Here is a 17,637-nt window from a genome sequence, read left to right as displayed (position 1 = left end):
TAAAAGTATGTTTTGTTTGTAATAAATTTGAGGTGGTTTTTGGTAATTTTTATTTTTTTTTTGCGAATTTGAGAAACAAAGATCTTCTAAAATTGAGTCTTAAAATTTAGTTCAGCTTGTTTATTATACTAAACACAACGATAAAGCTTATTTCATGAGTGCAATGACTCCTTTGTTAGAATGTAACAAAACGTGTCATTTTTGCGGGTATTTCAGGGCATGATCCCGTAGGTGTACTGAGCCCAAATATGAGCTTGATTGGTTGCGACAGGACCTGGCGCTTTGACTTTTAGGGAACAACTTTGTCGAAGAGTGCGAAAAGATTCGTCCAATATTTAAAATGTTACAGAATTTACAACACCGCCGCTGAAAACATAAACATTTTATTCACGTTCCCCTGGCAGCACTTGTTGCTTCTGCTGAAAAGATTGAGGCAGGCGTCGCGACGCTCATGCAACCAAGCAAGCTGATGGTGCTGCCAGAAGAGAGTGAAGAAAAAGTTGATGTTTTCAGCGGCGGTGTTATAAATTCTGTAACATTTTAAATATTGGATAAATCTTTTCGCACTCTTTGGCAAAGTTGTTCCCTGTAACACGGACTATGAGCTCACGAGGTTTTTGAAAAAAGCAAAAATCTTTAAGGGACTCAAAACTGGCAAAAACCAAAACCCACCGATTTTACGGGTTAAGTCCTATTTAAAATTCAAATTCAAAGCGCCAGGTCCTGTCGCAACCAATCAAGCTAATATTTGGGATTCAAGCTCAGTACACCTAGGCGAGCATGCCCTGAAATGCCCGCAAAATTGACCCGTTTTGTTACATCCTACTCCTTTGTCTTCGCAAAATTTCGACCTGTATTCTTTGCATGATTTTTTTTTGTTTTTCACAGCTTTTTAAGTCACTAAATTGTCTACAAGTATATTATCAATTGTCACTAAATAAGCATTTTGCAGTGAATATAGATAGGTTCTATCCCATATCTCATTATGGACCATTCCCCAAACATGTTTATTGATGTTGTTTCACTAGAAGAAGAGATTTTTTTTCTAGAATTATGGAATTAATAGAGATTTATCCTTCCTTTTGTAAAAAAAATAAATTTCAAGGATTTGAATTTTTATTGTTTTCCATATTTACCATTTTTTTTGGTAAAACAACAACAATAAACATTTATTAGGAATTGTCCATTCTGGAGAATGTTATAGAAACGTGAATTAACAAAGGTTTAGAGGCCTATGATTCAAAACAATTAATTTTAACCGTTTCCTAGGAGCTCCAACTACGAACGGTGTCAATCTTTTTGAGTATTTTGCCTTCCTCACTGAGGTAAGGCTATAATCCTGCTCTAAAAATGAACTTTTTATTAAAAGCTCAAAGACCCACCTTCATGTATACATATCGACTCAGAATCGAAAACTGAACAAATGTCTGTGTGTGTATGCGTGTGTGTATGTGTGTGTGTATGTGTGTGTGTATGTATGTATGTGACCAAAATTCTCACTGAGTTTTCTCAGCACTGGCTGAACCGATTTTGACCAAACCAGTTGCATTCGACTTGGTTTAGGGTCCCATACATCGCTATTGAATTGTTTGAAGTTTCGATAACTAGTTCAAAAGTTATGTATAAAAATGTGTTTTCACATCTATCCGGATCTCATTTATATGCATGTAAACGATGTCCGGATCCATCATCCGACCCATCGTTGGTTAGGTAATCGAGAGACCTTTCCAACGAGGCCACAACATTGAAGATCTGGCAACCCTGTCTCGAGTTATGACCACTTAAGTGATATTTATGTACTTTTTTGAAGCCGGATCTCACTTAAATGTATGTAAACGTTGTCCGAATCCATCATCCAACCCATCATTGGTTAGGTAATCGAGAGACCATTCCAACGAGTCCACAACATTGAAGATCTGGCAACCCTGTCTCGAGTTATGACCACTTAAGTGATATTTATGTACTTTTTTGAAGCCGGATCTCACTTAAATGTATGTAAACGATGTCCGGATCCATCATCCGACCCATCGTCGGACAACATTGAAGATCTGGCAACCCTGTCTCGAGTTATGACCACTTGAGTTATATTTATATACTTTTTTGAAGCCGGATCTCACTTAAATGTATGTAAACGATGTCCGGATCCATCATCCGACCCATCGTTGGTTAGGTAATCGAGAGACCTTTCCAACGAGTCCACAACATTGAAGATCTGGCAACCCTGTCTCGAGTTATGACCACTTAAGTTATATTTATGTATTTTTTTGAAGCCGGATCTCACTTAAATGCATGTAAACGATGTTCGGATCCATCATCCGACCCATCGTTGGTTAGGTAATTGAGAGACCTTTCCAACGAGTCCACAACATTGAAGATCTGGCAACCCTGTCTCGAGTTATGACCACTTAAGTGATATTTATGTACTTTTTTGAAGCCGGATCTCACTTAAATGTATGTAAACGATGTCCGGATCCATCATCCGGCCCATCGTTGGTTAGGTAATCGAGAGACCATTCCAACGAGTCCACAACATTGAAGATCTGGCAACCCTGTCTCGAGTTATGACCACTTAAGTGATATTTATGTACTTTTTTGAAGCCGGATCTCACTTAAATGTATGTAAACGATGTCCGGATCCATCATCCGACCCATCGTCGGACAACATTGAAGATCTGGCAACCCTGTCTCGAGTTATGACCACTTGAGTTATATTTATATACTTTTTTGAAGCCGGATCTCACTTAAATGTATGTAAACGATGTCCGGATCCATCATCCGACCCATCGTTGGTTAGGTAATCGAGAGACCTTTCCAACGAGTCCACAACATTGAAGATCTGGCAACCCTGTCTCGAGTTATGACCACTTAAGTTATATTTATGTATTTTTTTGAAGCCGGATCTCACTTAAATGCATGTAAACGATGTTCGGATCCATCATCCGACCCATCGTTGGTTAGGTAATTGAGAGACCTTTCCAACGAGTCCACAACATTGAAGATCTGGCAACCCTGTCTCGAGTTATGACCACTTAAGTGATATTTATGTACTTTTTTGAAGCCGGATCTCACTTAAATGCATGTAAACGATGTTCGGATCCATCATCCGACCCATCGTTGGTTAGGTAATTGAGAGACCTTTCCAACGAGTCCACAACATTGAAGATCTGGCAACCCTGTCTCGAGTTATGACCACTTAAGTGATATTTATGTACTTTTTTGAAGCCGGATCTCACTTAAATGTATGTAAACGATGTCCGGATCCATCATCCGACCCATCGTTGGTTAGGTAATCGAGAGACCTTTCCAACGAGTCCACAACATTGAAGATCTGGCAACCCTGTCTCGGGTTATGACCACTTGAGTTATATTTATATACTTTTTTGAAGCCGGATCTCATTTATACGCATGTAAACGATGTCCGGATCCATCATCGAACCCATCGCTGGTTAGGTAATCGAGAGACCTTTCCAACGAGTCCACAACATTGAAGATCTGGCAACCCTGTCTCGAGTTATGACCACTTAAGTGATATTGATGTACCCTGTCTCGAGTTATGATCACTTATCTGTGTACTTATTTTTGTGGATCTAAAAAATATCTGAAATATGTGTCCAAACCGCTCATATTATCCATTGTTGGTAAAAAGTGAGGAAGGCATCAACCACATAGGTGGATTAAGTTAGTTTTTTATTATCTAATAATTTTCTCTGTCATACTAGTCATGTCTGTAACATAAAGAAATCTCGTACCAACCCCGAATAATGTCTTCGAAAGATCCGCCGTCATCCGGCATTGAAAGCGGTCCATTTACCGCAGGTTCAAGTGTCATCAGATGGGCATAACATTTCTGATTTTTTCAAGGTTTTCTGTAGTATGGTAATATCCTACTAACATATAACGTTTTTTTAAGTTTAAATTCTTTAAAAATTTTGTATGATCACAAAACATTTATAAAATAACAAATATTTTGGTGTGTAATATTTTTAGAAAGCAAACAATGAGAAATTTTATGCTTTTTCTGTACTATCGGAGGGGAATGGAAATTACGAAACTATCATTAAAATTCTTGAAACATTTATTAGTAGTGACAAAGCTTTTTTTTTTCTCACAAAAAAAATGAAAAAATAATACTGTAAACTAAAACAAGATATGTTTTAAGAGGGTAAAAGACCTTTTTTTTAACCATTTTTTATCACAAAATTTATTAAAACAGCTCGAACTCGATCGATTCCCTTAAAATTTTGAAATCTTTTTCATTTGCAATTCATTTTTGGGAGCGTACATGGAAACTATTTGATTTGGTATCAATCATTAATATTTCTTTCACAGACCTTTCACCTTTCACAACAGTTTTGTGATTTGATATAGAAATTAGATTAAAACCTGATTAATTTCTCAAAATGTAACTCTCGAATCACGTATAGGTCAGCCGCATAATTCAACTCATTAGTGGTCGTACCAAGGCCACAAACTGCAATCGACAATTTAGCCTAATAAACGGCCACCAACCGGTCCGATGCCTCCCCCGAGCAACACCAACAACAACACCTACTCCATGCCCTGACCGAAACGAAAGAGAAATTTCTTCCCAGCAGTGACCCAACTTCCGATATTCCGGATCACACAACACAACCCCGCGCTGCACCAGCAGGCATGACTTTAATGAATTGGAAAAGTGGATTTTACCGTTCCGAAAACTTGATAGCCAACTTTTGCGACTACCCCCCGACGGACGACTCACGGAGAAGAGCCTTTGAGCCATGACGCCACACACCGCGAGCGAGCGCGCACTCCACTTTATCAGAACTCCTTCGTTTGCATCCCCCCGACGAGGAGATGCTGCGATCACGGATGATGATGATGATGATGTACGGCAAACATGCAGTGCTGCACATGCGTGCGAATTCCCGTGTTTCGCGTACACCTCGCGGAAGGTCCAGCGCAGCTGGGAACTAGACTTCCTCGGCGAGGCCTTCCAATAGCTGTAGAAAAAGTGTGGCACAGCGATAAATCTTGATCGTCTCCCGAGGGAAACGGGCGAATAGTTGGAGCGCGGTACCGTAGGGTGTGTTTGCCTGGTTGGGAGTTGCTGCCGTGCAGAAGTTGGACAGAATCAATCCACCTTACGGTACTACCCTGCTCTGCCACTTAGTACACCCAAATGAGAAAGAAAATGCTGAAAAGTTTGTATCCCGGTAGCTCCCTTGGTCGTCAGCGATCTTTCGTTTGGGTGTGCGCACCCAACCACCTACACCTGCCTCACCCTCCACCTGATCCTGGTCGCAGCTGAGAAGAACCAGAAACCTCCACCTTCGATCGGCAGCGTATCGTCAGAAACGTTAGAAAGTGATAAAGCGCTGAAATGACAATTCACTCTCGTTTTACCGTTGTATTGCCTCTGGGACATTTCTTCAAGGGGGTTGTAACGTTGTTTCGCTACAAATTGGTTTAATTGTAGGTCTTTTGAGCTACAAAGTGAGCTTTATTTGCATAATCCAATTACCAGCTTAAACCTAGATCCTAGAATCGGCATGGATGGCCAGCACGCCATCCCACGCGGTGGTCGCAATGCTGATCTGCGCCAGTCCGTTCGCTCCGACGGTCACGGTTCCTCCGGTGCAGGTCGATCCCTCCTTGCTACCGGTGATCACGTCACAGTAGGTTCCGGCCGGCAGGCACGTCTGCAGCGTTTGCACCATGTTGAAACTTTCCAGATTGAACGCGATGAAGCCTCGATTTCCACGGCAGAAAGCCATCTGATTGGCGCCGTTGTCCCACCAATCGTTGACACCGGTTCCGCGGACCACGTTGCTGAACTCGACCATGTTGAACATCTGGCGCCAGCGGTGCTCGCACACGTACCCGTTGTCGCACAGTCCGCGATCGTTGATCACCGGCGGAATCAGATTGCCGGCAGCGTCCTGCGGAGGTCCCTGCTCAGTGTCCTCAAAGTAGAACGAACTCATGATTCGTTTGATTCCGAAGGGGAAAGCCAACATGAAGGCGGTCGCCATTTTGTAGTTGCGGGCTTGTTTGTAGGTGAGGATGTTGGGACCACCGGCACCGTGTCCGCGCTGGTTGTCGTGATTGTCAACAAAGACCAGGGCCAAGTGGGACGGCAGGAAGCCCCAACCTTCTCCCCAGTTACGTAGATTTGCCAAACGATCGTGTCCGCGGAAAACTCGTCCAATTTCAGCCGAAAAGCGGAACTCGGTGACCGTTCCCAGGTGAGTGTACTCATCTCGGGTCACAGCCTCACCTCCCAAATCGATCACTTCCTGAGTCAGGAATGCTTGCGCGTTCGGTGGGAATCCATGTCCAGCTGGCAACGGATTCAATCGGCTGTAGATCGCTTGTAAATCTCCAGGCCACATGTGCTTGACAGCATCCACTCGGAATCCGGCAACTCCCATACCAATCAACTTGTTGAACAACTCTACGATCTTGTCCCGTACCCACTGAACACCCTGGTTCAAATCTGGAAGCCCAACCAGCCAGCAATTTCTCACCTCAATCGCGTTGTTGAAATCGTTAAGAGAACACCTCGGATTAAAGTCCAGCGCACTGTAAGGCACCCCCGGAAAGCCCAGCGTTTGCGAACTTCCCGTAGATCCGCCGGTTCCACCGTCCCCAGTGATCGCAGCCATATGATTGATCACAAGATCCACGTAGATCCGTACTCCGACATTGTTACACCGTTGGACCATACTCGCAAACTCCTGCTCATTCCCGGATCGCGTTTCCAACCCGTAGGACATCGGCTGGTACCGTTCCCACCAAGGTCTCCGGACGGGTGACCAAACGATGGCATTCTCCGTCGGTGGTGAAACCTGCACTCCGGCGTAACCCCTCGGAGCAAGGAACCGCTCGCACTCGTCCGCGATGTCGTTCCAGCGCCACTCGAACAGGTGCACGATGCCGGTTCGGTCGGCCCACTGGTGCGTCTGGAACTGGCCGGTGGCCACGGCCAACAGCAGAGCCGCCGTTACGAAGGTAAACGCGAAAAGTCGCATGACTACTAATCTTCGGGGACGTGTGCTGGTCGAGGGCTTTTATAAGGGGTCGAATTGTTCGAGTTATCGCTGGAAAGTACCAAAACAATCCCGCAATTGGGGTGATAAAGAAAATTACCAGATATGGACCTATTGAATGAATCCGGGAGGTGGATTAGGGCACAAGGCGTACAGGTATTTTGATTCAAATTGAATTCCGTGAGGAAACAAACTTATTTTCGTTATTGCACCTGTCGTGATCGGGGACTTTCTTTTATAATAAAAACACAGATAGTTTGCAATTAACAAACAACACGTCTTATTCCACGCAAATTAACCACAAAACTGATTTGACAATCTTCATTCTCTCTTTCGCCAGCCGTGCGCATCTCGTTGTTTTCTCGCTCGTTGTTCTCTCTCGCAGCTTGCAAGGCAATATTCATGAAGGTGCGCACTTTTTGTTGCGCTCTAAACTCTTATTTATGAATTATATCAATCTTATAATAAATACTCATACCCGACAAACTTCGTTCTGCCTTTTCGTTTGTTGACGTTTTAGGCTTTTTTCTTATTCAGCCTCCTGTGATCAAAATTTTATTTTAAGTAACTTTTCCCATACAATCTGCAGATTTTACGGAATCGGTTCCAGAGTGGCCAAAGTTGTAACTTTTTTGCGTAAGAACCTTCCTTGAACTTATACGAACCCAACGCAACAAAGAGCACCTCGATCCGACTTTCCGTGTTGAATTGATTCGCGTTCGAACAAAACCATCGAAATTTTTTATATATATATATATTCAATCCTGCAACCCATAATCCCTACAGCACCCTGTTGCAATACTCTATTTCGACGCTGTCGTGTTTTTTTGTCACACATCGCTTTTTGACAATCCTGGAAAACGTGTTTTCATGTTTGACCTTGAATAAACAAAAACGAGAGTACGCAATGTAAACAATAACAAACACGTTTTGTTTGGTTGTCCATTTTTGCATAGTCCCGAAGATTGGTTGAATTTGGTTGCCGAAGTCCCGACATATAATTACAAATGATCCGGTAGTCGGGCTTGTACGTGTGTCAAACGCGTTCTGACCTGAAATCTCTTTGGCCAGTAGTCGCACCTACAGTAATTTTCAGGGTGTGTCAAGATAGCACGACAAGATTTAGTTTGTTCGGTTTTTATTGAATATCTCAGTATTGAAATCGAATTTTGTGGATCTGTGAAGGTCAAAAGGTGAGGAATTGAGAGCTGCACAAAATGGCGTGCTTAACTAAATTTGGTAAGTATTGCACATGCAACAAGATAGCACGACAGCGACGATTTGTTGTAACGTCCATTTCCTCTTAAATTTGGCCAAAAATTGATTTTTGCATAACACAGTTCCCCAGTTCCGCACATTAACCAATAATGCATCAATCGTTACCTGCCTTTAAAAGAATTCAATTAAAATCCCATTTCACCTAATTAACGATCTCATCCGCGCGTTGCCCATTATTCGATGAGCTGACACTACCGCTGCATCTTCCCTCTCGATCGATGCGCTGCACTTCAAAGTTTACTTTTTTCATTTTTCGATCGGCTCTGGGACCCTCACCCATTAATGGGCATTTATCCGCACATTAAAATCATCTATTACCAATTACACAGCGCACGCTGCACACACTTCGTTTATGGAAACTTGATTGCAACATAAGATGTGCAACGCTGACTTCAACGAGAAGAAGAGGAATGTGATGTCACCCGTGGCTATACGCCATTTTACCACCCAAGGAAGAGCCGCCCTGAGCACGCGAAGCGTCACTCAAGTCCTGGGATAAGCTTGGGTGGCTCGGGTATTTAGGTGATTTAAAACTTTTATAGTACACACTAAATCGAGCTTTTCTCCGATCTGAAATTGAAATGTCTTCAAGAGATTGGAAACACCCTTTGATTTGCAATGTAATAAACAGGCAATTTGTGATATGTTTGTGGCCTGTTGAAGAAACTATCAAACTCGCGTATGGTGAAACGAAACTTTTGTTAGCTTTAATATCCTTGGGAAGACTTTAAAAACAGGCTTCATTTCTAAACTTTTATATCTGGCTGAGAAAAAAAATAGTTGCTTACTATTACGGACTTCAATATTAAAGTACCTCTACAAGAAAGGTGCATCGGATGTTGAGAAATGCTGTGTTAAGGTAAGTCATTTAAGATGCTCCAGTTATGTTTGGGTAAGTACTTCTTAAATCAAAAATAATGATTAGTTTTTAACCACTGTCAACTGTCAATGTCAATCATAAACATTATCTATAGCCAACACTCATTAAAACATGATATTTTGATGACTTCCAAACATGAGAAGGTTTGTTCTTATATTTTTTAGAAGAGCTTATTATAGGGTAATTCTCTACCAACTCACACGAAATCGGGAAAAGTTGCCCCGACCCCTCTTCGATTTTCGTGAAACTTTGTCCTAAGGGGTACCTTTTGTCCCTGATCACGAATCCGAGGTCCGTTTTTTGATATCTCGTGACGGAGGGGCGGTACGACCCCTTCCATTTTTGAACATGCGAAAAAAGAGGTGTTTTTCAATAATTTGCAGCCTGAAACGGTGATGAGATAGAAATTTGGTCTCAAAGGGACTTTTATGTAAAATTAGACGCCCGATTTGATGGCGTACTCAGAATTCCGAATAAACGTATTTTTCATCGAAAAAAACACTAAAGAAGTTTTAAAAATTCTCCCATTTTCCGTTACTCGACTGTAAAAAATTTTGGAACATGTCATTTTATGGGAAATTTAATGTACTTTTCGAATCTACATTGTCCCAGAAGGGTCATTTTTTCATTTAGAACAAAATTTTTCATTTTAAAATTTCGTGTTTTTTCTAACTTTGCAGGGTCATTTTTTAGAGTGTAACAATGTTCTACAAAGTTGTAGAGCAGACAATTACAAAAATTTTGATATATAGACATAAGGGGTTTGCTTATAAACATCACGAGTTATCGCGATTTTACGAAAAAAAGTTTTGAAAAAGTTACTTTTTGCGTTTCTCTTTGTTTCGTCGTCCGTGTCTGTCGCGGGTGACCATGAATGGCCATGATCGATGACGACCAACTTTTTCAAAACTTTTTTTCGTAAAATCGCGATAACTCGTGATGTTAATAAGCAAACCCCTTATGTCTATATATCAAAATTTTTGTAATTGTCTGCTCTACAACTTTGTAGAACATTGTTACACTCCAAAAAATAAACCTGCAAAGTTAGAAAAAATACGAAATTTTAAAATGAAAATTTTTGTTCCAAATGAAAAAATGACCCTTCTGGGACAATGTAGATTCGAAAAGTACATTAAATTTCCCATAAAATGACATGTTCCAAAAATTTTTACAGTCGAGTAACGGAAAATGGGAGAATTTTTAAAACTTTTTTAGTGTTTTTTTCGATGAAAAATACGTTTATTCGGAATTCTGAGTACGCCATCAAATCGGGCGTCTAATTTTACATAAAAGTCCCTTTGACACCAAATTTCTATCTCATCACCGTTTCAGGCTGCAAATTATTGAAAAACACCTCTTTTTTCACATGTTCAAAAATGGAAGGGGTCGTACCGTCCCTCCGTCACAAGATATCAAAAAACGGACCTCGGATTCGTGATCAGGGACAAAAGTTACCCCTTAGGACAAAGTTTCACGCAAATCGAAGAGGGGTCGGGGCAACTGCTGTGTGAGTTGGCGGAGAATTACCCTATAATATAAATTCTGTTTATTTTACTAATTCAATATCAGCAGTTTTTTTTTTTTAAATTATAATTCTAATTATCAACTAATAATGCCTTAGTCTATGCTCATCAATCCAAGTTCAATCAATTCGCACCAACTCTTTAAATCGCTCGTTACCGAAGCCCTCAGGATCCTCCTGAAACGCATTTTTCCCGATCCCAATCCAGATCAATCGGCGCGGTCCAAACGGAAGCCAGGTGTCTGCGCTGATCGGCGCCTCAGTACCACAAATTGATTAAACCGTACCCGTCGGGCCCGTTGCAATTGAAGCTCCCCGTTGAATGCAATCGTGTTCTTGTTAACGGCGACATTGGGCTAGTTGGGCTACGAAGTGCCTACCATCAATCTGCCCCCGGTTTTCCCGAACACGTGCAGCGAGGTGCTCTCTGGAATCGTGTAAATTTGGCTGATGAAGGTATCATTTCAAGGTCTTATTTTGTTACAAGATTTCCCAGAGAATCGCCCCTAACCTCAATTGGCCACGCGCGCGCGGTGCACACATTTCTGGCGGGCGAAACGGGCTGCGTGCGAATTTTATTTGCATTTCGTGCAATTTCCCGGAGGAAAATGGGCCTCGCCACGGTGAGAAACTGCATACATCACTGTGGGTCTGGGTCTGGAATTGGGTGATGAGTTGGCAAAATTAGCAGCAGCAGCACAATGATTTCCGCGGCGTGCAGTGGCCCAATTGGGGCCCTCGGAACGCTGCAGGTCAGGGATTGAGGGAGGGATGAGCGCAGACAATGTAGTTCAAAGTCTGTAGTCGAAAATTATATGGTATTTTTGACACTTTGTAGGGATAATGAGGCTGGCGAAAAAGCTGCCTTCAATTACGGACTTCAACTTTAAGATACTGCTGGCATGAGTAGAACCACAGTGAAGTGTGAGGTAAGTAGATCTTCCGGAGAGTCGAAAATTGGTAAGTACTTCTTAGAGTAAGACTAACATCTGTCATCTGTCAATTGTCACACCAGTCAATGACTAACAACCCTGCAGTTCATTGCACTGCATTCCAGCAGCTTACAACTTTTATTGATCTCCTTCAATTATGTCGCGTTAAAGTCACCGCTGATAAATATCTTTAACGCCACAACTAATAGTAACCTTCGGCACTTTTTACCTCCGTTGGTTCCGATCCTTTTTAAGATAAATCTGTCTCCGGTCCACTGTGAGCAGAGAGCACTCACAATTACCGTTGACATAATCAAACACCGTTTAGTCCCCGCCAGCGAGAGAAAGAGAAAAAAAGCACCTCGGAGTTCAAGAATCTTTGCCGTTCATCGCTCGCGCGACACTGATCGATTTAATTAGTGCAATCATCGCACCTGGAGATGTGGTTTCTTCCCCGGGCGTAATTAGTCGGTCCCGGGAGACATACATGTGTTAAACCGACACGGGGTGGCAAGTGCGAAGGTAAACAAAACTTTAATTGCGTAATGGTGTGCGGAAAAGTGCAAGTATTATGAGTCTAAAAATAGCCTCGGAAAGTGCGAATGCCGCTCGTTCAGGTGAAGTGGTTATTTAGAACGGGTGATAATGGGCGTTCGTCCAGATAAGAAGTGTTTACTGAGTAGCTTTCAATCGGCGTGTGAATGTGTTAAATTTTAAACTCATTTGAAACGCACATGTTGTGGCTTTGATTTCACGTTTTTATCAGCAACCCATCGTTCATTCTTATTGGTGAAATCTGAGCTTTGAACATTTAGGCCGTTGCAAATATTTTTTGAAGTTTATGTCCCTCGACTCTGACCTAAGTCGAGGGGGGGGGGGGGGGGCAAAAAATAAAAATGTATAAAAAATTTAACTACGAGCCATGGTTTCAACATTTTAATGAAAAAAGTGTTTTAAAATGCATTATACACCTGTCCAGTTGTTTTGCCATCATTAGTTTCCAAAATATCTAAGTAGGGGAACTATACCTTTTCTCAGCCTATTTCTATTATCGGTCTATCAGCACTTTGATAATGAATTACAGCTTTCATAAAGTGTTTTTGACTGTTCCAAAGTAATAAATAGCTCAAATAGAAGTGAGCAAGCAACTCTCCATTGTTGATACAACTGAAAATGTTGATTTAATATTGGAAAACGGCAGAAGTGATGAGAATTGGTCGAACGGCTTAGAGTGATTAAAATGGGTATATTTCCCCTATTCACGAAAGTTTTATTTTTTGCAAAAAATAAATTTTTGCTGTACATTGGAATTTCATAAAAATTCAAAACATTTTTAAACAAGCCCAAACATGCTAAACATGATTATCAATGCAGAAAAATGCATTTTAGATTGTTTTCAGTTGATTAGACTTCTATTTTCATGGAAATTTTGAAGTTTTTTGGAAAAAAATTTTTTTTCGCCCCCTGATTTTTCAGACCAATTTTGAAGGGGGGGAGGGCATAAACTTTGAAAAATATTTGCAACGGCCTTACTTGAGTATAAGTATTAACTTGATAAACGGTTGTTGTCAGCGTTTATTTGCCATTTAATCTGGTAGGAAGCTAATCAGTGTTGCTTGGAGGTCCCCAAACTGATAAGTATGCACTGATAACATGAATTTTGTATTTCCCGAAATCAAAGCAGATGGCTATAGAATTTCACAATTGAGCATTTCTCTACGAAATCGATCTTTTTTTTAATTTTAATTTTTGTATGTTTTAATCCGGCTGAAACTTTTTTGGTGCCTTCGGTATGCCCAAAAAAGCCATTTTGCATCATTAGTTTGTCCATATATTTTTTCCATACAAATGTGGCAGCTAAAAAAATGATGTATACAAAAATGATGTATGAAAATTCAAAAATCTGTATCTTTTGAAGGATTTTTTGATCGATTTGGTGTCTTCGGCAAAGTTGTAGGTATGGATATGGACTACACTGGAAAAAAATGATACACGGTAAATTTTTTTTTGTGATTTTTTATTTAACTTTTTGTCACTAAAACTTGATTTGCAAAAAAAAACTTTTTTTTTTATATATGTTATAGAGGACATCAAATATCAACTTTTCAGAAATTTCCAGGTTGTGCAAAAAATCATTGACCGAGTTATGAATTTTTAAATCAATACTGATTTTTTCAAAAAAATCGAAATATTGGTCGCGAAAATGTTTCAACTTCATTTTTCGATGTAAAATCAAATTTGCAATCAAAAAGTACTTTAGTAAAAATTTGATAAAGTGCACCGTTTTCAAGATAAATCCATTTTTAGGTGACTTTTTTGAAAATAAGCGTGGTTTTTATTTTTTTTAAATTAGTGCACATGTTTGCCCACTTTTGAAAAAAAATATTTTTGAAAAGCTAAGAAAATTCTCTATATTTTGCTTTTTTGAACTTTGTTGATACGACCCTTAGTTGCTGAGATATTGCCATGCAAAGGTTTAAAAACAGGAAAATTGATGTTTTACCCAAACAACCCACCTTTTCCGTAGTAACAGTTCAATAGGGCGAATCTGTATTTGTAAACAAGCAGTCTATCCCTTTTGCTCAAGTGACAGTTCACGTAAAGTAAGAGGGGAATAAACTGCTTGTTTACAAATGCAGATTCGCCCCATTGAACTACGGATTTTCTAATGTCAATATCTCAGCAACTAATGGTTCGATTTTCAATGTTAAAATATGAAACATTCGTGAAATTTTCCGATCTTTTCGAAAAAAATATTTTAATTTTTTTTAAACCAAAACTAACATTTCAAAAGGACCAAACATTCAATATTGCCAAATTGATTTTACATCGAAAAATGAAGTTGAAAAATGTTTGCGACCAATATTTCGATTTTTTGAAAAAATCAGTATTGATTCAAAAATTTATAATTCGCTCAAAGATTTTTTGCCCAACCTGGAAATTTTTGAAAAGTTGGCATTTGATGTCCTCTAAAACATATAAAAAAATAGTGTTTTATTTGCAAATCAAGTTTTAGTGATAAAAAGTTAAATAAAAAATCACCAAATTTTTTTTACCGTGTGTCATTTTTTTTCAGTGTGGTCCATATCTATACCTACAACTTTGCCGAAGACACCAAATCGATCAAAAAATTCCTTCAAAAGATACAGATTTTTGAATTTTCATACATCCTTTATGTATGGCCAGCTGCCAAATTTGTATGGAAAATTATATGGACAAACTAATGATGAAAAAAGGTCTTCTTTGGGCATACCGAAGGCACCAAAAAAGTTTCAGTCGGATTAAAAAATACAAAAAAAATCGAATGACCGAAATCTGAGAGAATTGCTCAATTGTTCGAGATGTTAAAGTAGCGGGATATCCCACAAAAGTACCTTTAAATCTAGAAAATCTCTGGACGTAGTATTTGAACAAACCCATATTACATTTTCAGGATGAAGTTAAAAAAACATTTTTAGATTTTAACTTGTTGAACAAACGGGTGGTTGCTGAAGTAATGCTTTTTAAAGTTAACGTTTTGTGGAAATGAGTGTTTCTCAGTGTCCAATTTCAATAATTTGATTGTGTTAAGTCAAACCTAGCATTTAAACAAATGTTGGAAATTTAAAAAAAAGGCATGATTTTGAAATTTCTGAATAATTGTTAATGAGATGAGTAGACAGTTTAAGAATATTTATTTTTATATTAAATAACGAACCAATTGGTTTTAAGATAATCGTCAGATTGAAATTGAAAGTTGACATTTCAGCAAATTTAATCTTGACGAGGCTCAATCTCAGCGACCACTCGTCGGGACAATGCAAAACATTTTTGCAGCTCATCCAAAAAAATTGTTTGCAGGAGATCAACTTGAAATTGGTCCTTTTATCTATAAATAAATCATTTCAAGTAAAAACTGATCGTGAATCTCACAATATTTTTATTTAATTTTTTACGTTCATGGTTTCAATGGTTTTAATTGTATCCGTTCCCACAATTTACACTGTCCTAAATCGTTTATTTTTCCGTTTTGGGACAAACAGTTTCATTAATTCATGCAAACAAAAGTAAAAATGGTGATATTTCAGATAATCATTCGGTTGAAAATTATTGACCTAGGCATTTCCATTTTCTTTTTACATTTTCTCATTTTCAAATTATTTAAGTGAGGTTTTTGCATTTATTTTTTTAAACTAAAGTAAAAAAAGAATCGAATAGAAAGCTGAAACTAATTATTATTAAATTGAAAATAACTTATTCAAATTTATTGAACTGCTCTTGTGTTTAACAAAAACAATCCTAACAAAAATAAAATTAAAAAAAAAGTTTTTCCAAAAATTAACTGCTTGTGTTCGAATGGTGACATCAGTTTTTAAAGCACTTTAAAGCTGTATCCGTTCTAGCCGAAACCAATAAAAATAACAATAAATTGTACAAACACTTCGGCAATAACAGCTGTCCTAATTCTCCCTATGTGTTTCGATTCACCCCAGGAAGAAATGAAACACATTAAATCGAAATATCTGCCAATGTTAAAAAAAAATCAAAATACAAAAAAGATTTTTTTTGAAAACAATGCAAAAAATGTTATAAAGAATTAAACTGCAAACATAAGAAAGACTGTTAAAGCTGTTTTTTTCAAACGTTCAAAACCGAATTATTGGTTGACACCCTGCCTGTACCGGCTATTATTAGAGCAAACTGCACTGTCCATGAGGGAAATCCGTGGACGCGATCACACCCATGCAATCGATGGGGGGTCACTTCTCGAAGATTTGCCCACGCAGCCGGTGAATGATTGATTTGGCGACCTCATGGACGGGAGCTACTCCTGAGTCATTTGTGCAAAAAGATAAGTCTTTGTGCACAGATGATTGGATTTTGAATTTTGGAACTGTTGAGCTGATAAAAAGGTGGAAATATTGTTTGGTCTAATGTTCGGTGGGGTTTAATCTTTTCGCTTGCCAATTTGGTTTATCGCCGAATTATCTTTTGGCTTCTATTATGTTCTACCGTAAACCAAAAAAGGCTTGATAAGAAATACCTATAAAATGCCAATTATTCCCACCGAGCAGTGACAGTTTTTTGTTACAAGCCTTACAATGCGACTATTGGCGCTCGCCGCGCTGGCCCTCGTTGGGCTGGCCACGGCCCAGTTCGACACCCACCAGTGGAGTGATCGCAGTGGAATGGTGCACCTGTTTGAGTGGAAGTGGAATGACATTGCGGACGAGTGCGAGCGATTCCTGGCCCCGAAGGGTTACGCCGGAGTGCAGGTTTCACCGCCGACGGAGAACATCATCGTTTCGGGACGGCCCTGGTGGGAGCGCTACCAGCCGGCCTCGTATCACCTGAACACCCGGTCCGGCTCGGAGCAGGACTTTGCCAACATGGTCCGCCGGTGCAACCAGGTCGGAGTGAGGATCTACGTGGACATCGTGATCAACCACATGGCTGCCATGTCTGGACAGGGTACCGGAGGATCCAGCGTTAATGGGCTGAACTTCCCGGCGGTTCCGTTCGGACCGAATGATTTCAACCCGCACTGCGAGATCTACAACTACAACGATCCCTACCAGGTGCGCAACTGCTGGCTCGTCGGCTTGCCCGATTTGGCTTTGGGAACGCAGTGGGTGCGTGACCGCATCGTTGATCTGATGAACAAGGTGTCCGGCTATGGAGTCGCCGGATTCCGCGTTGATGCCGTCAAGCACATGTGGCCTGGAGATCTTCAGCACATCTACAGCCGTTTGAACAACCTGCCAACTGATCATGGATTCCCGGCTGGAGCTAAGCCCTTCCTGACTCAGGAGGTCATCGATTTGGGTGGTGAAGCCATCAGCCGTGATGAGTACACTCACCTGGGAACGGTCACCGAGTTCCGCTTTTCGGCACAGATTGGACGCGTTTTCCGTGGCTACGACCGACTGTCTCATCTGACCAACTGGGGAGAAGGCTGGGGCTTCCTGCCTTCTCACTTGGCTCTGGTCTTTGTGGATAACCACGATAATCAGC

At 40.3% G+C, this 17,637-nt stretch overlaps 3 protein-coding genes across 3 annotated transcripts in view; 1 reads left to right on the top strand and 2 right to left on the bottom strand.

Annotated features, from left to right (window-relative positions):
- The window catches only part of LOC120432140 (uncharacterized), a 500,008-nt gene that overhangs the window by 180,015 nt on the left and 302,356 nt on the right, over nt 1-17,637 (bottom strand). The window lies entirely within an intron of this gene.
- Nucleotides 5,444-7,038, bottom strand: LOC120431515 (alpha-amylase B-like). The gene has a single exon (XM_039596615.2). The coding sequence runs from the start codon at nt 7,011-7,013 to the stop codon at nt 5,514-5,516; it is 1,500 nt and encodes a 499-aa protein (XP_039452549.1). The 5' UTR covers nt 7,014-7,038; the 3' UTR covers nt 5,444-5,513.
- Nucleotides 16,697-17,637, top strand: part of LOC120432076 (alpha-amylase A-like) — a 1,551-nt gene continuing 610 nt past the window's right edge. Inside the window, exon 1 of the mRNA XM_039597213.2 lies at nt 16,697-17,637. This exon is cut by the window's right edge and continues 610 nt beyond it. Within this exon, the coding sequence (XP_039453147.1) occupies nt 16,725-17,637 (913 nt within the window). The 5' untranslated portion in view covers nt 16,697-16,724.

The sequence above is a fragment of the Culex pipiens genome, chromosome 1 (assembly GCF_016801865.2).
Source record: "Culex pipiens pallens isolate TS chromosome 1, TS_CPP_V2, whole genome shotgun sequence".
In the NCBI taxonomy this organism is placed as follows: domain Eukaryota; kingdom Metazoa; phylum Arthropoda; class Insecta; order Diptera; family Culicidae; genus Culex; species Culex pipiens.
Note: the sequence above shows the minus strand (reverse complement) of the source record. Positions and strands in the feature narration are given on the sequence as shown.